We start from the raw sequence: 21,213 nt of genomic DNA on the forward strand, positions 1-21,213 counted from the left end.
CCTTAAGCCTCTACAGTGTGTGTGGCTTCAACTCATATAAACCATGTGACACCTCTCCAAGTGGCATGGGGGTCCCCCAGCACTAAGGGATCGACTCAGGTACCTGTCTCCTTTGGGAAGCTGTAACTGGATACAGGGACACTAGGTAGATATATCTTAACAAGGTAACATCAGGTAGGTGTGGCCAGGAAGCCCTCCCTGTAGGGGGACCCTCCCCAAGCCCAACATCCGGTTTCTCCACTAGGAAACATGGGGTGGACACGATCTGAGGCACATGCTGCAGAGCATGCTACCAGGAATGGACTACACAGTCGCCAGCATGAGAAGCCAACAGGAGTCTGGGGACAAAGACTAAGGGTGAACGACAGGGGAGACTAAGGTCATGGGAACTCCAGTAGTGGTCTGTAGTTGGCCGTCTGGATCTGAGGCTGGTTTCTCCCTGCCACTCAACACTGTACTGGTGTTGGCTTTGCTGGCTGCTTAGCTGGGACACACCTGACTACCATGAGGCTCAAGGAAGCCAGGAGCTTGCACCTCTAGTCTTGGGAGCAACCATGGAAGTCTGCTGGCCCTTGGCCGCCAGAGAGGTCCTGACATGTAACCAGCAGAGCCGCACTTCCCAGAGTGGGTGCTACTTGATAAACAAGGTGGTAACTGGACATAGGTCATCTAACAACTGCATTGCTGTTAGAACCTGGAAGAGACTAGAAATCTCTGATGGTGCGTGTGCACTGTTTCAAGTGACCAAAGAGATGGCAGCCCCTAGAAGAGTGAGCACAGAAAGGGAGACCGTGCCTACACACACAACGTACCCCTGGCCCCAGCACTGTCAGTCACAGAAAGGAGGTCTGGATCTGCCTGTTTGGCCCTGTAATTAGCCAGGTTAAGTGTCCACCAGGCTGGCCCTCAGATGTCCCTGTGGCTAAGAAACTGATGAGATCTCAGCATGTGACCAGTTCAATCTCGGGGTTCTTATGTAGTGTAGAGATGTGAGCATGGTGACCTCTGTGGGACATCAAAGGGGAAAGTCCCTAAGAGACACACAGGACCCCTGTGGCCCTATGGGTGCTCCTGCTGCAGTCACCTGTTGTCTCACAGTCTGAGTCCCCATGGTTGCCTATGCCACATGGACCACTTTAGCCCATAGTCACATGGTCACTTGTCACATGACCAACCTGATCTGTCAGTGAGCAGATTCACACCACCAGAGAGCAGCTGCTCCTCACGGTGGTTTCTGATCATCATCTTGCATTTGGCCACTAGTGGGGTTGAACCACTTACTGTGGGTCTCCACTTAATTGGCCGACAGAGCTGAGACAGAGCCATATCATACCCAGGCTGTGGCCTGTCCCTGAGGCCGGCGAGCCTGAGAGTGGCACACACTTTTTTGTGTACTTCTTGGGAGCCCCAGATCAACTCTTCTACTTCTGGCTTGGAAACATTTTGTTGGAAAACTGGAGACAACAGTTGATCCAATGCCTCAGTGAGCCACGCCAACCCTGCCACCATGCTGACCGTGCCACCACGCCAACTCTGCCACCACGCCAACTCTGCCACCACGCCAACCCTGCCAAGCAGACTCCCAGCTACAGTGACTCAGGGAAAATACACACTTCTTTTGCACAAGGCCAGGGCTCTTGCCATAGGCACGGTGAAGCAATGCCCAACCTCAAGAGGCAGACAGTGATTGAAAGACAGGCAGACCCAGACACACAGAGACTCGCAGGCAGGGTTCACATCACAGGGTATAAGTGGAAGAATAAAGCCAGGTTGTGGGGGTGGGGAATATTTGCTTAGCAGTCCTCGGCACAGAGGGGAGGTGTGGGCAGCTAATATAGAAACCACATAGCGTTCATAGACAGCACATAGATTTTACCTCTGGAGGCTGGCAAGATGGATCAGGGGTAAAAGCACTTGTTGTGCAAGGCTGAAAATCTAAATTCAATCCCCAGAACCCATGTGGGAGAGTGACCTGACTCTAGAGAACTGTCCTCCAACCTCCACATGCACACCAATGCATGTGTGCACCTGCACTACATACATACATCATCAGGAACAGGCAGTAGCAGTAAGAATAAAGCTCACCTTACCTCTGACCCCTCATAGTCAGCCTAGGAATGCCCTAGAGATGCTTGTCATGGCGAGAACCAAACAGAAAAGCAGCCACTGTTCGCCTACCATGGAGGCGCATGCCTAAGAGGCGGCTGACACCGACACACATATACCTGGAAAGATGCACAGTAAACCAGCGCAGAGGACAGGAACTGCCCAGAAGGGCCTGCTACTCACACCTGAGAACCATCAGCAGTAGCCAAACCACATCAGTGACCATCTCCTCCCACAGACACACACACAAGAGCTGCCTTGTGATAGCACGGAGCACGGCTTCCTCTTTAAGAGTTTCTGTTTCAAGAACATCAAAGCATTTGCAGCAGACACTGGCATGTGGACACTGGCATAGCTGGGGCAGCCAGCAGAGTCTCTTCCTGTTCCTCACACTGGCAAAAGTCAGGCTTGCTGGCAGTGTTCACCCACAGCTACCGCGGAGCCTGGGAGAGGAAGCTCACGGGACACACACCAGGTGCCGGAGGTGCCAGGCCAGCTGGCAATCTTGATGGTGTCTGCAGAGACCAAAGCACTCCTCTAGTCTCTCAGCTGCCTGATGCAACCAGGACATCACACTTGCATGGGGTGGGGGACAGGGGACTCAATGGGCAGCAAGCGTCCAGGATGGCCTGCCTTGCCTCAGACAAACAGTTGCAAGCTGGGTAGGCAGGGATGAGGAGCCTGCTGAACTTCTGCTTTCAGGTGTCTCCTGTGAATGTGGGCATGCGAGGGCTGACAGATGGCTCTTCAGAACACTGCACTAGGTCTGGAGGGGGGAGAAGGTCTTGGTAGTGTAAAAAATGCTTGTTGGTGCTGAGGTTTGTTTGCAACATGACACCAATTCCTGAGGGTTTCAAGGATCTCCAAGATGCGGGGTGTTGGGGAAGGGGAAAGGGGTGGAGGGGGGCTGTTGGTACCGAGACCTGGGAGGTCTGTGACGTCATATAGGCGACAATTAGAACAGTGTAACTATAGGCCTGTTGCCAAGGCAACAGCCGCCATATACCCAGAATTCAATGGCCCACCTTTACCTGTAATTTACGTCATCACCAGTATATAACTGGGTAGCGTTTCTCCCCCCCCCTCTCTTTCTTTTCCATCCTTCCCGCCCACTACCCCTTTCCCCATCTTAAATAAAGCCCCACGTGGAACTATTTGGCCTGGTGTATCTCATTGCGGCCCACATCTCCACTGCATCCCCGCTGCCCACGCAGCGGGCAGACAGGTGACCTGTGCTACGGTGTAGGCAGACAACCTGCGTAGAAAAACCAACAGGGGCACACAAATCAACTAGTGGAAGAAAATCTGGCAGAGACGGCTAACTTGCCCCATGATCTCCAAACCTGAATGTCTAAAATGCATCTAGTCCAGTGGCACCAGAAAGGCTGTAAAGAGAAACCTCCACAGTATAGGGAGAAAGAAGGGTAGATTGTGTAACGTGCTTTCTGTAAGATGAAAATATCAAGAGGGACATAGGACATCTAACAGCTGCATCTAACAGCAGTTCCACTGGAAAATTTAGAATAAGTTGGTGAGATAAGATCAGAGATGAAAACTTAACCACCAAAGGAGGACTAACTCTCGGTGTGGGGGTGAGGGAGTGAGGGGGTGGGGGGGGAAGGAGCCAAAAGTGAACAAAGTAGTTACAGTTCTCTATGTGGCCCAGCAGGCAACAATATTTGCACAGACACAATAATGCACAGATTGTGTGCATTGAAAATCAGTAACAATTATATCTGAATCACTCCTGGTCTTTGGGCTAAAATCAAAAGTAAAAACGATGCTTGTGACATAGTTATGGTAAGATGTTGGAAGCAGCAGTAAGGGCATGTGTGTGGGGTTCCTTGTTACTCATGACAGACAGTACATGAGCAACGTCTAAAAGGGACACACCAAGAGTGGTCCATGCAAACACCTTATTAGACATATGGACTCGGACTGGCAAGATGGCTCAGCAGGTAAAGGTGTTTGATGGGTGATTTTAAATATCAACTGGCCACAGCCTAGAATTATCTGTGGAAAGAGCCTCAATCGAGGAACTGCAGAGACTGAGAGGGCCAGCCCCTGGCCATATCTGTAGGGATTATCTTGATGCTTCATTGATGAAGGAAAACCAGTCCATCGTTGGCGGCACCATTCCCTAGGCTGGGGCCCGGAACTTTCTCTACCAAGAGTGAAGAAAACAAGTAAATCTAACTTCTGGGGGTGGGGGCAGAGAAAGCTAGATGAAAGCTATCGATGCATGGATACATTTATTCTCTCTCTGTTCTTGATTGTGGATACGATGTGACAGCTGCTTGAGCTCCTGCCTTGACTTTCCTGAAATGGTGGATCACAACTTGGAGTTGTGGGCTGAATAAACCATCCCCTCTACTGTGTGTGTAGCTTTGGTCAGTAACAGAAATGAAACCAAGATACCATATAGAGGCAGAAAGGAAGAAAGGAAGGAAGGAAGGAAGGAAGGAAGGAAGGAAGGAAGGAAGGAAGGAAGGAAGGAAGGAAGGAAACAAAGAACTCACTCCACAAAGCCATCCTCTGCCCTCTACATGTGCTGCTCACAGTACATGTGTGCTCACACACATCACAGACACACACATACAAATAATAAGTTTTTAAATGAGAAACATGGATGCAAATGCCAGAATAAGTGCTAGCAGCGATGAGGAACTTGACCCGACAGCAGGGTCTGGGCCGAGCAGAGACGAAACAAAGCATGCTGACTTTGTTTGAATCCGCCGTGCGGTCCAAGCGCAGGCCAAATGTTTTTGTTTTTAGCAATTAAAAGAATACTTTTTAGGTCATGGTCCAGAAGCTGATAAGCAGAAGATAATTTATAACGCCCTACACACACGGCATTGTTGTCCGTCTCTTTGGGTGGCACCTGTCCAAAGTGGCATCGGTGCTGAAGGTTACAGAGTGATAGGGACTGTCATCAGGGTGGAACAGGGGCACAGCTAGAGGGCAGTGGTCATCTGCGAGTGCGCTGTTACCATCAGACAGACTGTGCATCAACTAAGCTGTCCGCTCCAGACACTAGACAATAAACCCTTTCCCTATCAGAGCTGGTGCGTGGCAAAGGGCGGGACATTTGCACAGCGTTGCACAAACCCAGCAACATAAAACAACATTTTATTTAAACTCTTTAAAATCTGATAAATAAAGCCAGTTCTTCCTGGACCACAAGAGAGGAGTTTCTGACTGATGTACCTGTGGGGAACAGAAGAGAAACAAGCAAAGCTGACATGGTACTAGAGAGTGAGAGAACATCGGTGTGCCAGCTAGCAAGATGGACAGACAGCTTGGCGGGTGAGGCCACTCAGCAACCACGAGCAGCTTCCGAAGGGACAAACCTGACATCTGACAGATCCTCACTGTAGGAGACGGAGTCCACGTCCGCTGGGCTCAGCTGTCCTGAGAGTGACTGAGGACGGAGACAACTTTCCACCCCAGACACATACCCCATTTCCAAACAATCTGGTGAAAATAAAACTAAGAGGCAAGGCAGATTTCCAGATAAAACCCACCCAGCAGCCCCAGGACTCAAGTGACACAGCTCTTCTTCAAAGTCTCAGAACTCTGTTCACTAAAGGGAACCATGTTTTGGAAGTGGGAGCAAGACTCCGAGTGAGCAACAAGGAAGAAGGAAACCCCACCTCCAGAGTGTGGGCATTACAGGCATGACTCAAAGCCAGGGCTTCCGAATGCTAGGCAATGAGTCGGCTCTCACTCTGCAAACTGTAACAGCCCTCCTGCGCCTCAGTCTCCAGCCTGCGAGGATTAAAGGCCTGAACTATCATACACAGAAACATTCTCTTTCAGATTCAATTAGTGATTTTTTTCACTAGATTTAAATCGGGGGGGGGGGCATTAAGGAGAAGGGGAAGGAAGGGAGGGAAGGGAGAGGTAACGGGGTGGGGTGAGAATATGATCTTATGTCTCCATTTGGGTAAACACTGACCCTAGGCCCCTACCAAATGGTTGACTGAGGCAGTCTCCGCCAACATGCCACACAGTGGCCCTCGCGTGCTGGAACCAGGTTTTTCTGGGCTCCTGTGAAGGATGTGAAGGGACATGGTGCTGGGACAGAGGGCCTGCTGTCATCTTGGTTTGACATTTTCCGGAAATGAGCATCTTCCTCCCCTAGTGACACACCAAGAGGTTAAGTCAACAGAGACAGGCCCCAGGAAGGAGACCTAGGGTTGGCTTGCTGATGGCAGCTCCTGAGCTTAAGGCTGGCCTGGCCATTGAGGCTGCCACTGACTGTGAGGATAACTTAATTAAGGAAACTGCTTTCCTTGAGCAGTGGGGCTGGGAGGAGAGCGGGGGACTGTAAGGGGCAGCACGGGCACGCAGGCCGCTGCAGTGTCGGCTACAGGTCTGGAAACAGTTTCGTGGAACCTGCTGGGCCGGCCACCCTGCTAATCACTTCCTGCAGGCCGCCTCTGCTCCCTCACTAATGGGTCTTAATAAAAACTTCCAATTGGGCCAGTAAACCCCTCATTAAGCTGTTTTTAAAGCATGAATTTAAGAGCGGCAAGGGTGAAGGGTCACATGGAGCATTTAATTCACAACGGCTGGCAGGCAGGCAGCACTGCCATGAAGGGACACTCGAGTGTCCCCGCCTATAAACATCCCACGTGGCCCGGGGCCCGCCAAGGACAGCCGACAGCAGACTGAGCTCTCCACTTGGCATGGCCAAAGCTCCCCAAGTCATTAAGAGCTTTGTCCACTTGGAAAAACTATGGAAAAGATATGGGGGCAAAGAACAGAATTCACAAGATAATCTGTGGGCACGATTCCTGCTGTGCATGCTGTGCTGAGGCCTGGGCCTTCACTGCCTGCATGGGAGCCGTGGTTGTTCCCATGCCAGCCTCCTGCAGAGCCCTGGCCCCTCTCGTGTGACCTACCCACTGGCTTCTTTGGGTCCCATGCTTTAAAGCTGTCCCCACACTCCTGGTTTGTTTATCTAAGGGGTTGTTCACAATCCAAGGCAGATGCCCACATGCCTGAGGGTCTCTGCGCACGGACACTGCCTGGGGAGGCTGACACAGCACAACTGTCCTCAGCTGATGAGGCCGAGGACAAACTAATCACATTAGCACAGCTTCTTACTGAAATGAAGGAATCCAGACTCATCCAAACGCTAAAGTGTCCAATGCTGATCCCAACCGTGGAGTACTGAAGCACAGATGGCACAGGGTCTTCTAGAATCCTTCTCTGAGTCCCAGGAACCTTCACACCCAGGACATCCTTAGACTATTAGATTCGTGCTGCCCTGAGTGGTGGTGGGGGACCTAGGAGACATCAAAGGCCTCTAGTTACCCCAAACCTGAGGCACAGGGATTCTCACAATCCCACACCCACACAGCAGCTGGGTCTCCCTTCCCTACAGTCAGTCACCAGAGATAGTGTGGCGTCTCCAGAAAAATACCAGCATGCCAAGGGGCCCAGGCAGAGAGAGTGGGGAGTGCGGCCTACACTGTCTGAGCATCACTTAGGAGGCAAGGCCTACACCCCATTCACCATATACAAAAGGGTTTTGTGGTCTCAAACACTCCAGAGGCTTCCGGAATGTGCCACATTTCCTGACTGCCTATCAGGACCTTGAGGACCTTACGGTATCTCTCACCCCGGCCTGGCTGGAGGAGGCTGTGCTGCTTGGCTGGAGTCTATCACTGCTGCTTTCTCCAGGCCCTCCCCAGTCCTGTCAGCGGGCAGCTCCCACAGCGTGACAAACACACACCCTTTTCCCCCACGGCAGCCCTTAGAGCCAGAGCAGTCATCCTGTTGCTCCCTGTCCCCCACGGGCCATGTCTAGAAGAAGTCAGTCTGGGACTAACACTGAGGAAACCTTGCAGTTAGACTTAAGCCCCCAGAGACAAGACTGCAGCTCCCCCACTAAACCGTTTCACAGTGCACACAGAGCTTAGCATGGCCTGGAGCCCAGGGTAGACAGCGGCCATGCCAGACACAGTGGCTATGCTAGGGGCAGCGGCTGAACTGAGGATAGCAGTCATCAGGCTGGTGACAGCCGTTACACCGTGTCACACCGCGGACTAAGTGCACTGGGACGGGCTACTGGAGCTTTAGAAAACCGGGTGAAGGACTGCTGGGAAGTACAGTCTCTCTGGGACAAAAGCTTCCTACATCCACGGGGCACAGGAGGAACTCTTTTCCAGCCCAGTCTCTGATCTGCGAGTTGCCAAGGCAAGTCGAGTACAGCGACGACGACAGAACACATGCTCAGTGCCTCAGGCTCCCTGTGACCCAAAGAGCAGAGCTGGTACTGGCCCGCCCCGCCCACTCAGCAACTGCACTGTCAGGAGATGGGAGTGATGGAGAGGAACCCAAATCTGCCACAGCTAAAGGGGGGCTCTGAAAGAGACAGCAAAAAAAAAAATTACTAATAAAAAACTTGAGTTGAGGAACTGTGATTGTCTGAGATGAAGGAAGACACCTGAAATGAGACTTTACTGTTGGGCTGCTTACCCAGAATTCTTCACTGACAGTTGTGATGTATACACAGAGGCCAGTCCCACAACACTGCTCGCCCAAGACCAGAGGTGACTGAGACCCCGTTGCTAGCTGAATGGAAGACGCCCTCCACGAGGCCCTATCTACAGACCCTTCTAGAGCTCATGCCTTTGAGCCTCACAGAGCTTCCGAGCTCTCTAATGATGGCTGGGGGGACTTAAGTATTGTTCAATGGGCATTTGTATTAATTCAGTTTTAACTAATATAATCAATTCATGTTAAGCCGGGTATGGTGGTGCATGCCTGCAACTGGCATTTGGGAGGCTGAAACAGGAGGATAAGGAGTTTGAAAACAATATGGGGTAGGTAGGTAAGACTTCTATCTGGAAACGAACAAATAGCTACAAATACAGATGTGACACACGCGGTGAGCAGCTGCCACACTGCAGGAGGCTCTGGAAGCTCAGCGCATGTCACATCACCACTTGGGGATAAAGGCTTGCTCTCAGAGAGAGAGAGAGAGAGAGAGAGAGAGAGAGAGAGAGAGAGAGAGCTACCAGCAGGCAGCGCCACACTTTGGCTCTTAGTTCACTGAAGCCTCTGTGTAAAACAGAGATGACTGATACAGCCAAGATGACAGGCGGTGCTCACTGGGCAGCAACACAAGGCTGGAGAAGGGGGCACTGAATCCTCTAGAACTGAGGTTATTTATCGTTGTGAGCCCCCAAGTGGGTGCTGGGAACTGAACCCAGGTACTCTATAAAAGCAGCCAATGTTCTTTTTTTCCTTTGTTGTGGGGAGGAGGTGTCAAGACGGGGTCTCTCTGTGTAGCCCTGGCTATCCTGGAACTTGTTCTGTAGACCAGGCTGGCCTTGAACTCACAGATCTGCCTGCCTCTGCCTCCTGAGTGCTAGGATCAAAGGCGTGGGCTACCACCTCTTCCAGGCTGCAGCTCACTCCAGCCCTTCCAGAAAAGTCTTCACCTGGTACATCTGCTGCCCGCCCTGTGCTGCCTACCCAGATGGGCCTTTGTTCTCTGGGACAGCAAGACAGAAGGTTGCAGGACCACAGTGACACCATAAGCTTCCAGGTCCTTGTACCACAAGATAAGATGGAGCCTTTAAGTGCCAGTAGTTAAGGATGCAGACCACAGGTGACTAGGCAGTGGCTTTCCTCTACGTTCCTGAGGCTACCACCTGGAGATCTTCCACTGCGCAAGCCCCGCAGCTCAGCTGTGCATCAGAATCCCAAGCTCTTCTGTATCTCACCCCTCCCCTGCTATGTGCCTAGAACCCTGGGGCTACCCCACCACCCAGATCCCAAGGTGGGGCAGCCACTGCCAAGCACAGGCCTGAAGATGTGTGGAACACTTGTTACTTCTCCTGCCTGCCCTGTGACACAGCCACAGCTCCAGAGTGCTGGCAGTGAGCACCCGGAGTGCCTCAGACCTGATTTTACCAGTAACTGGCGGAACCCTCTGCACCAAAGAGCAGGGATCCCATCCAGATAACGGAGTCAGAGCCTCAAGGTTTCCATGTTCATAACCAGACAAAAAGGTAATCTTGTTGCAATTTCAGATAAGCAATGTTCACTAAGAAAAGAGGGTTTGTTCCCTGAAGCACTGGAGAACACAGGGTTCTCTGGGGGACTTTGATACAGAAAAAAGAAGCAGATACGGACATCCTGGACTATTGTGTCCTGACCAGCCACAGGGACCCTGCTCTCAGCTGTGTGGGAAAGGTTCCGCCAGCACAGCTGAACTGTTTAGCAGATACACAGGTATCTGTCTACTTGGGGAACTAAAAATGAGGGGAAACATTTACAGTGGGAACTAACAATGAGGGGAAACATTTACAGTGGGAACTAACAATGAGGGGAACCATTTACAGTGGGAACTAAAAATGAGGGGAAACATTTACAGTGGGAACTAACAATGAGGGGAAACCTTTACTGTGGCAGCAGACTGATGGCCTCACGTTTGCCAATGGATCTCCTTTTCCAGCACTGCAAGCCACACTCAGTATGTAAGGCTAAGAACATAGGCCAGACAGTCACTTGGGCCTCACAGTGAAGCCACAGAGGATAGGCAGGGTATGGCCCAGATACACGAACAGCTTGGGGAAGCTGCAGTGGGGTCAAAGTGCCTCCTGTGGAGTCCTTGGGGAGAACTGCAGGGCAGTAAAGACGCCCTCCCCCAGCCACTCACTCTCCCCTTATGAAGTCTTTTACTGCAGGACCCTTTAGTTGGGCCAACTTACCTGTAAGTCCCCAGGTTCTTAGCTTCCTGGCCACTTGGGGGCCACCTTGGGACATATGCTAGTGATTGTCAACTGGTGTGGGCTGGGAGCATGCGAACGCCTCTCCAGTCCAGTGCCCTGGCAGTGCTCTCCACACCGCCTGCCCTGGCCCGTGAACACACTTCTGTGCAACTCAGCGGGCCACGGGACTCTCATATGACACACGCTAGGGAGGGGCCTCCGGTACTTTTCCCAAATGCCTTCTCTGGTCATCACCTCAGTAATAAATAGCTACCATTATTCCCTGAAGTTCCCTGAAGCCCTGGAGAAGATAGGGTTCTCTGGGGGACTTTGATACAAGAAACAAAATGCAGATATGCACCTCCTGCTTCACATCCTGAAACACACACAGGACTCTTGTGTCCTGGCCAGCCACACTGACCCTGCTCTCAGGAGTTAGCATTACTTTATTTTAGTTTTTGAGACAGGCTCTCACTATATAGCCTGGGCATACCTGGAGTTCACTATGGAGACCAGGCTGGCCTTGAACTCTGCGTTCTGCCTGCCTCTGCCTTCTGAGTGCTGGGATTAATGGTGTGTACTATCACACCAACTACCTTCTTTTCAAGATTTACTTATTTTTATTTTATGTGTATGTGTGCTTTGCTTGTATGCACATCTATGCACCACACATGCAGTCCCTGCAGAGGCTGGAAGAAGGTGCTGGATCCCCTTGGAACTGGATGTTAGCCTCTGTGTAGGTGCTTGGACCCAAGCTTGGTTCATCTACAAAAGCACTACATGCACTTAACGTCTGAACCACCTCTCCAGCCTAGCATCTCTGTTATTATGCAGTGTAGCTGCTATAGGCACCCCAGTGCCTCACCTGGGAGCCCCCAATCACAACCCACCCTAGCCATTCCCTTCTACCAGAGCCCACACATCAGGACTTACCAGCCTGCTAACAAACTATAGAACCATGCCCACGCCCCGAGAGCCAGCAGTGAGTATTTAAACATGAGATAAGCCCCCATACCCGAAATGCACGGAGATACATACCCCAACACACAAGGCAAGCCCTCACAGAGGTTTTTTCTGCATGATTGTCACTTACCAAAAGAATACCTGAAACACACAAAAAAGGAAGAACATTAAGATGTCAGCTTGGTTTTATATGCTAAACCATTATGCTTACCCACTAAGCAAAACCCACTTGCAAGCTTGGGGCAGTGTGGGGTGCTGGAGGACCGGCCTCCAGGAGGATCAGCTGCTAGGCGCTGAGTGGGTAAAGCTGGGGAGACAGGGCCCACAGGCCAGTAAGAGATACTGTGGAGTGAGCAGATGCAAGATTCTGATTGGCTGCCACTGCAAAGGTGACATCCCAGGATCTGAAGTTCGGGGTGCCTGAGTATCTTGACATAGATCACTGGAAGAGAGACTATGTTGGAGGAATGCAGTAAATTGTGCTGCCGCAGTGTCCTTTACTTTAAAGTCACAGGGGGAAGATGCCTGGGACTCTGACACTGGGACCCATCATGCTGGACAGTGCTGGGGTGCTGGGGTGAATGAGAACAACTCCCAATGTCGCATGCATTTGAATGCTTCGTCACCAGAAGGTGTTGAGGCTGGAAAGGATTTTAAGAATCAGAAGGTGTTAAACCGGGTGTGGTGGTGCCTGACTTAATCATAGCACTTGGGAGGCAGCAGGTGAATCTCTGAATTCAAGGCCATGATTTCCAGTATAGTCAGGGCTACACAGAGAAACCCTGTCTTGACTCTAACCAAACCAAAACAAAACCCACAAAAACCGAGGTGTGGTCTTGTTGGAGGAAGTGTGTCAATGGGGTCATTGGTGGTGAGCTGTGAGGTTTCAAGATCCCATGCCAGGTCAGGCTCTCTCTCCTACCAATCAGAATATAGTACTCGGCTACTGCTCCGGTGCCTGCCTGCTTGCGTGATGATAATGGGTTAGCTCTCTGAAACTGCAAGGCCCCAGTGAAATGCTTGCCTTGGCCACAGTGTCTCTTCCTAGCTATAGAACAATAACTTAGTCACTAGGCAAGCACTCTGCCACTGACCCCCAGAATCTCCACTCCCAATGCCATCTATACCAAACACACACACCTACTACATTGTAAAAGAAAGACACACTGGCACATGCTACATAAGACGGGTCCTAGAACAGCATGCGGGGGGGGGGGGTGAAGACATGCCACATACTAAGGCATTTTGTTCACAGTAAACACCCAGGGCATTTAAGGACCATGGGTGTAAATGTGAAGCTACGGCTGAAAGCCGTTGGGCTACTGGAGGAGTGGGTTGATGGTCTGAGACACAGGCTTGTCTTGTGATGAGAATGTTTAAACTTTATGGCAAGGTTGTGTGGACCCTGAACACACAAAGCCACTGACTTTGTAAAGCTGTTTCGGTTTGTCTCACTCCATTTTGAGACAGTCTGGCTCTGCAGCCTAGGCTGTCCAGCAACTCACTGTGGACCCGGGTTTGTTTTGAACTTGCAGCTGCTCTGCCTGCCCTGTGTGGAGGGATGAAAGGCACAGGCTGCCAAACTCGGCCCGACTCACACACATTAAATAAACGGTTAAATTTCACAGTGTAGGAACTACAGCTCAGTGAAGAAGAAAACCCAAATGCAGTGTGTGCTAATGAAAGGGAAGAGCCTGAGACTTGCCGTGGGGTCTGAACTCACTGAGCAGGCCGACAGCCTGCTGCTTCTGAAACTAAGTCAAGTGATCCCCTGCCTGGCAGAGATGCACGCTGTTCTCAGATAAAACAATAATGCTTGAGGCTTTTTCTTTTAACCACAGATGCTGGAGGCAGTGAGTACATCCTTTGAGCACAGTACCACATGTCCACAAAGGGTATTTAAGCGAACAGCACACTCACTAGCTCCTACTCAAAGCTAACCCCACAAACATGCTATGTGAGTTCTCCAGTGAGTAGCGTCTCTGAACTGAGAACTGGAAGGGCTCATGGGTGGGGCTGGAGACATGGCTCAGTGGTGACAACACCTCCTCTGCAAGCACGAGGACCCAAGTTTGAATCCCTAGGACCTGAGTAAAAGCCAGGTATGGAGGTAAGTGTTTGTAACCAATCACACACACACACACACACACATACACACACACACACACATACACACACACACACACACACTTTCTTAGTTGCTTTTGTGAGGAATTTTGTCACAAGGAGAAAACAATTAATACAGATCCTAACCCCTCCCTGACTTTCCATGTGTACACACTGATATTGCTTGCCACATCCACACATTTCTCCAATATGCCTTCCTGTGGTCCGTAAATCCTTGGTGATCCCATAAACTCCAACACCTCTAGTCCCCCAGGGCCCCATCAGGGCAAGCTTTGAGCCATGGCCCAGTGTAATGTTGAGCAGAACCCGCAAAGACTCTTCTTGGTAAGGGTTGAAGGGTGATGCTTCAAAGTCCTTCTGGCCTCAGTGTACCCACCAGCTACCCAGTGATCTCTGACTCCATCTTCTCGAAACTGATGGCTCAAGCATGTTCTCAAGGGGATACAGGTCTCTACATACAATCACACATGTCATTCCCAAAGAGAAAAGCCACAGTTCGGCTGAATGGTGACAGCGGTCTCTGTCAAGGCCTAAGTGTACCCTCTGTGATGCACCCCTGAACAAGCACACTGTGGCACTTCTGGGGCCAGGAGGTAGGTATGTGTCCAAAGGGCCAGGGGACAGGCTCTACTTACCAGATCTGCCCTACGTTGACCAGGGACATGTAGAGGGCCCAGAGGGCAGCCATGAGGATCATGTTGGCACAGCCGGTCACTAGGACAAAGGACGAGAGGCCCAGCCCAAGGAGAGCAAGGAGGCCCAGGTTGAAGTCCATGTCTGACCAGTCAAGCAGCCACAGGATGGTTGGGGTGTAGGTCCAGGCAGCCCAGCCCGTGCTGCTCTGGAAGTACTTCTGGACATTCTTCAGGTACAGTCTGCAGGGCAGCAGGCCCCGGTCACCGATGAGGGCTTTGTTCTGATTGAATGCCACCAAGAAGGCCACAACTGGAAGACATACAAATGCAGGAGTGGTGAGGAGGGACAGACCACCTCTCCGTGGGCTCAGGGATGCATGGAGGAACTGGGTCCCTGTGGGAAAGGAGATGCTAGAGGCTGGGTGACATGGGGACAGGTGAGGCAGACGAGTGGACATGAATGAGCCCCATAAACACAAGTGGACACGCACAAGATCAGCTTCCATGGACGCAAGCAGACACAGGCAAGAACAGGCCTCCATGGGAACAGGAGGAGAGGCCCTTGGGTTAGGGGGGGTATGAAGAGGTCATGGCCTATGGTCATCTTATGATACACGAGGAGAAGATGGCTCCATGGACAGAAGATAACATGTTCCAGTTTGCTTTCTGTTGCTGTGATGAACACCGCGACTTAAGGTAACTTAAGAAGCAGCTTAAAGGCAGAAATGGCTTATTTCAGCTTACACGTCCAGGTCACAGTCCGTCATTGAGGGAAGTCAGGGCAGGAACTCAAGCAGAAACAGTGAAGCAACACTGCTTAGTGCTCTCTGGCTCACTCAGCCCAGGACCACTTGCCTTGGGGATGGTGCCGCCCACAGTGGGCTGGGCCCTCCCACACCAACTGTCAGTCATCATCGTCATCGATGTCCCACAGACACACCCACAGCTCAGTGTAAAGGGGCAATTCTTCACCCGAGATTCCTTCTTTTCAGGTGACTCTAGGCTAAGTCAAGTTGACAATAAACACTAACCAGGACAGGACACAGACAGGCTACAGCCCTGTGGACACGAGAGGATCCAAGCAGGCGAGGCTCTCCGGGGCAGACATGCTTCCCACCGGAGGCAGCACATGATTTGGCACCGGCGTGGTTTGGCTGGGAAGTGTCCTCAATAGCCTCAGGAGCCCTTGGTTCCTCCTCAGTTGTTGGTGCTACTTAGGGAGGTTTAGGTGTGCAGCCTTGTCAGGGAAAGCAAGTCACTGGGGACAGGCTCTGAAATTAAACGCCTCTCGTCATTCCCAGCTCACTCTCTACCTCTTGCTCCTGCCGCCATGCCTGTCCTATGCTGTGCCGCCATGCCTGTCCTGTCCTGTGCCGCCACGGCTCCCAACCACAATGGACTCCTATCCATCTGGAACTGTAGGCCAAAATAAACTCTTCCTTCTGTAACTTGCCTCGGTCATGGTGTTTCATCACAGCAACAGGAGAGAGAGTAACCCATGAAGTACCTAAACTACAGGCAGCAGCATTCACTGGCTCGGAATCCTGGGGGCTTCTGGGAACCAGCCTGGAGAAGGCATGCTGTATGTACATGCATGGACTATGTCTGCTCTCACATGATGTCTAAGTAAGCAAACTGACAATGCTATGTAAGCCTGTGCCTGGGTCTGCGTGAGCACCTGGCGTTAGCCATCATAGAATGTCCTAGTGGCTTGGCACTGCTCCCTGGGGCCAGCAGCCTGTGCTACTCAGGAGATTGTAACAGGCCAAGCACAGACTCCATTTCTAGGATCTTCCCTTTTACAGGACATTTCCACTTCTTCCAGGTGTCCACGCTGTGTATGCCAAATGCGGGGTGGGGGAGGGGTGGGATACAAAAAAGAGTGATGGAGAGGAACCCAAATCTGCCAGAGCTAAAGGGGGCCTCTGAAAGAGACAGCAAAAAAAAATTTACTAATAAAAAACTTGAGTTGGGGAACTGTGATTGTCTGAGATGAAGGAAGACACCTGAAATGAGACTTTACTGTTGGGTTGCTTACCCAGAATTCTTCACTGACAGTTGTGATGTATACACAGAGGCCAGTCCCACAACACTGCTCGCCCAAGACCAGAGGTGACTGAGACCCCGTTGCTAGCTGAATGGAAGACGCCCTCCACGAGGCCCTATCCACAGACCCTTCTAGAGCTCATGCCTTTGAGCCTCACAGAGCTTCCGAGCTCTCTAATGCGCTGGGGGGGACTTAAGTATTGTTCAATGGGCATTTGTATTAATTCAGTTTTAACTAATATAATCAATTCATGTTAAGCTGGGTATGGTGGTGCATGCCTGCAACTAGCATTTGGGAGGCTGAAATAGGAGGATAAGGAGTTTGAAAACAATATGGGGTAGGTCGGTAAGACTTCTATCTGGAAACGAACAAATAGCTACAAATACAGATGTGACATACGCGGTGAGCAGCTGCCACATTGCAGGAGGCTCTGGAAGCTCAGCACATGTCACATCACCACTTAGGGATAAAGGCTTGCTCTCAGAGAGAGAGAGAGAGAGAGAGAGCTACCAGCAGGCAGCGCCACACTTTGGCTCTTAGTTCACTGAAGCCTCTGTGTAAAACAGGTCACCTTTAGGGAGGGTATGCCAAGACCTTCCAGGTGGAAACATGCCCTTATGAGACCCTGGGTTCTATTTGCACACACAGACACACACAGACACACACACACACACACACAAAGAGAGAGAGAGAAAGAGAGAGAGAGAGAGAGAGAGAGAGAGAGAGAGCTAAAAATGGAGTATCTCTTTTCTTGCCTTTTCAGACAACATGCTATAATGCAGAGCCACCCAAAAAATGTGGACCATTGCTGCTCTTGCTGACTGTGGCCAAGCCTCAGACCTCAGCACTACAGTCCCAAACATCTTTCCCTCAGTGCCAGGTGCAGAGGGTGGTGTCTACCTTCCAAACACAGCATAGGGCAAGAGGAACCTGACATGGGGCCTGTGCTGCCCAGAAGTGGAAAGAGGCTCAGCCCAGGAATACTCAGGCCAAGAGGACAGGCTATCAAGGGCATTTTCTGTTTTCTCTCCTCAGTGAAGAGTTCAACCAGACCATACATAAATGAGGAAAGGTGACCAAGCAAACACAAGGAACATACATGACCAATACTTGGGACATACACCTAAACCGGAGTCAGGGGTTCGAGTCCCCGGAGTAGAACTATCTAGCTCTCACACAGTTTCCTCATCATACTTAGGGAGAGCAATAGGGCTGACAGAACAGGTCCTGCCCCATGCTCCAGACACTGCAATCTCACAGCTGAGGCTTTGAAGTCCTGCGCCATGAGTATTGGCGTCCAGAGCCCAGCCCTTCCCAGGAGCAGCAGTGGACGGATCTCATCAGTGCTCCCCCTCCAGCCTTAACCTCCTGGGTGTTCCTTGGGGTTCAAGAAAGACACTGTCCAGGAGCAAGCCTGGTGCACAAAATACACAGGCCCTGGGCATAGTGCCTAGATGGCGGAGCTAACGCAGATGGCAGAGCTAACGCAGATGGCGGAGCTAACACAGATGACGGAGCTAACACAGGGGCTTGCCACTCATAGCTGCTCGCTCACTAAGCCAAACCCCAATGCATTCTTTCCTAGGTCAGTAACAGTGATGTCACTGGACAGGAGCACAGTGTGACGCACGAACAAGGTGCATGGCAGCTGATACGCTAGTGCCTGCTCAGCAGGGTGAGCGTCCTCAGGGACTGGAGGCCACCTATGGGGTGACAAGCGAATCTTTACTTCAGGCGGCTGGGGCAATCCCTACAGGCAAACTGCTCTCAAGTACTGGCAGGCCTCGGCTTCCGTGGCTTCCCTGTGGTAGCCGCTCTGGGAGATTAAGCAATGCATGGCTGCCCTGTGTGGAGCATGCCCTCGCCATCTGGGTGCACCCTGGACTGCTGTGGACGGAACCACACCACACCAGGTGGAGTACACAGGCCTGCAGCTAACAGGCAGGCTCCGGGGCTGGTTTTGCGGAATCATTGGCAGGCCACACAGCTCTGTTACTCATCCACACAGTTTTCTGACCCACACCTTCCTTAAAGCCATTATTTATCTTTGACAGGGCCTTGCTACTATATAGCAAGCTCAGGCTGGGCTCAAACTCCAGATTCCCGGCCTCTGCCTTTCAAGTGCAGGGATTACAGACAGCAGAGGCCTGCAGCTAACAGGTGCTTAAGGAAAGACCTGTAGCTCCCAGTCTCCTAAGAAGGGGGAACTCTTGAAATACAGTGGACTGTATTTAACCACAAGCATTTCCACTGTAGAAGCACTGCCAGTTCTACCTTCAGGTGAGCCAGCTGGTCAGCCTATCCTCTGAAGGGACCTCAGAGGATCGCTCATAGCCCAGAGCCTTTTAGAGGAAACTACACTTGTGACTGCCGCTTGCCCAGCGGCCATGAACCATGAAACTGTGCCACAGGAAGATGGGAAACCCAAAAAGGTGCCTACCTCAAGTACGCATATGCTAAGGGAGCAAAGCATATTGCACGCACACGCTGAACAGCCACCAGAGACACCTGCCTGAGCTGGGCGCTCACAGCCTGTGGTGTCAAGCTGAAATGCTAGCTCCTATACTGACCAAAGGCGGCATTGCCACCCCCTGGCCCCCAGAGCCTATCTGCAAAGTGTCTCCAGTGCAAAGCCACCAGGTGCCACTGTGCCTTCCAATTCAATCAGTCCTGTAGACTCCCTTCATCTTGCTCTGAGTGTGCCAGTACCAACTTTCCCATGATTCCTTAGTATTGCATTCTTTGTGTTGCTGAAACAACACAAGTCTGGATATTTTTCCCCACCAGCTTTAGAGAGAATGAGTGGAAACTCAGGCAGACAAACACACACGGGACTGTTTGGTTAAGAACTCCAGCTCTCCGATGCACCGGGAAGTGACCTGTCTGTCACACAGAATGCACATGAACCTGGCAGTGGTGGTGCATGCCTTTAATCCCAGCACTTGGGAGGCAGAGGCAGGTGGATTTCTGAGTTCCAGGCAAGCCTGGGCTACAGAGTGAGTTCCAGGACAGCCAGGGCTACACAGAAAAACCCTGTCTTGGAAAAACCGGGGGGAAAAAAAAAGCACATGACCCTGATTCTCCAGAGGAGAGCCACATGGACACAGCCCAAAGCCTGAGATGACTCTTCCTAAAAATACCCAAGGTGCACCATGCACACGCCTGGCCGGGTGACTGGCCTGTCACGCACCCACACTCCAGCCCAGGCCTGCCCTTCCTTACTAAAAGGCTGGGCCATGGCCTCCAGTGTTCACACAGTCACTAGGCCACCCCTAGGTATTAGGAATTAGGGTGAGGATTTGGAACCCACAGCTACTTCCACCAACTAGGTGTCCACAGGTTTTAAGCAAGAGTTCTGTGTTGTGGCCACAGGCAGGGCAGGCACAGTGTGAGTAGGACAGGGGTTCAGCCACAGCTAGGGGTGCAGGCGTCACTACAGTGAGTTGTTCGGAGCTGGCTCTATATGACATCTCCTGGCCCACTATCTCTGTGGGAAGTAATAAGAGGCCAGGAGCCGAGGGGACAGGAAAGAAACATCAGTACCCAGTGTAGGAGTGCAATCCTAGCACTCTGGAGGCAGAGGCAGGCAGATCTCTGTGAGGAGTTCGAGACCAGCCTGGTCTACAGAACAAGTTCCAGGGCAGCCAGGACTATGCAGAGCAACTCTGTTTCAAGAACAAACAACAGAAACCAAACCAACAACAACAATAACAAAAAAAAACCCAAACCAAAAAGAGGTGTGCACGGGGACACCAGCATGACTGCCAGTACCCACTGCTCTGCGTTTACTGAGAAGGCTAAGGACCCTTCGGGCTCAGGTAAGTGCTGTGGACGGTGAAGGTTTGCAGAGCCAGAACCTAAGCAGAACCTGGGAGTCCTTCCGGAGCTGACCTGCTTGAACCTCACTTCTACCCTACCAATGAAATCTGGCTAGTGCCCTTCCAAGCAGGTCAGATTGGAGCTGTTGCACAACCTTTGGGTCCAGTGGGGGGGGAGGGCGCTGAGAGAAGGCAAAAGTGGCAAGGCTAGGTCTAAGTTGCAGGCTAAAGACCCTCACCTCCCCTAGGGCTTCGGGGCAGAATTAGCATCGTCTCGCCACTCCCAGGGAGCACGCAGAGGGAGTGCCTTCGTCTCTTCCACGTGCTAAGTGAAGCTGTGGACAAGCAGGGATTGGGGTGGGGTCCCAGTAACACGCAGAGGGAACTGACATAAGTTTTGGCAGCCACAGAGTGGAAGGTGAGAAGGCGGGGTCCGGAAGCTCATAGAAGGGGCAGAATGGTTGTAGTGCAGGATCCTGGAAGCCTACAGAGGTACAAACGGGAGTCCAGAAGCGAGCAGGGTTTGGGACCAAGTCACAGGATGCCGGCGACAGCCCGCTCCCACCGGACACTCACAGTAAATGAAAGCGAGGGCCCGCAGGAGCACGACTCTGGTCAGCCAGAAGGTGCCCGTGTGCAGCCGGGCTGGAGAATCCGCAGGATCTCTAGCCAGAGAGGATGGTGACGCCGGACTGTGCTCGGCACCTCCGACATTCCGTTTTCTCAGCAACCGCTCGGGCGCAGCCATTACTAGACTCTCTGGGCGCATGCGCACAAAGGGCGGT

At 51.7% G+C, this 21,213-nt stretch overlaps 1 protein-coding gene and 1 long non-coding RNA gene across 2 annotated transcripts in view; both read right to left on the reverse strand.

Moving 5' to 3' along the window:
• Positions 1 to 21,213, reverse strand: part of Lmf1 (lipase maturation factor 1) — an 80,299-nt gene extending 59,086 nt beyond the window's left edge. Inside the window, exons 1-3 of the mRNA XM_052195980.1 lie at positions 21,005 to 21,213; positions 14,564 to 14,873; positions 11,932 to 11,942 (exon numbers count right to left, since the gene is read on the reverse strand). Of these exons, the coding sequence (XP_052051940.1) occupies positions 11,932 to 11,942; positions 14,564 to 14,873; positions 21,005 to 21,197 (514 nt within the window). The 5' untranslated portion in view covers positions 21,198 to 21,213. The remainder of the gene's footprint in view (positions 1 to 11,931; positions 11,943 to 14,563; positions 14,874 to 21,004) is intronic.
• LOC127694026 (uncharacterized) lies at positions 5,220 to 7,557 on the reverse strand. The gene is made up of 2 exons (XR_007979775.1): positions 7,219 to 7,557; positions 5,220 to 6,246 (listed from the first exon to the last, which is right to left on the reverse strand). It is a non-coding gene; the product is annotated as an uncharacterized LOC127694026 (long non-coding RNA).

The sequence above is a fragment of the Apodemus sylvaticus genome, chromosome 10, assembly GCF_947179515.1.
Source record: "Apodemus sylvaticus chromosome 10, mApoSyl1.1, whole genome shotgun sequence".
NCBI lineage: Eukaryota > Metazoa > Chordata > Mammalia > Rodentia > Muridae > Apodemus > Apodemus sylvaticus.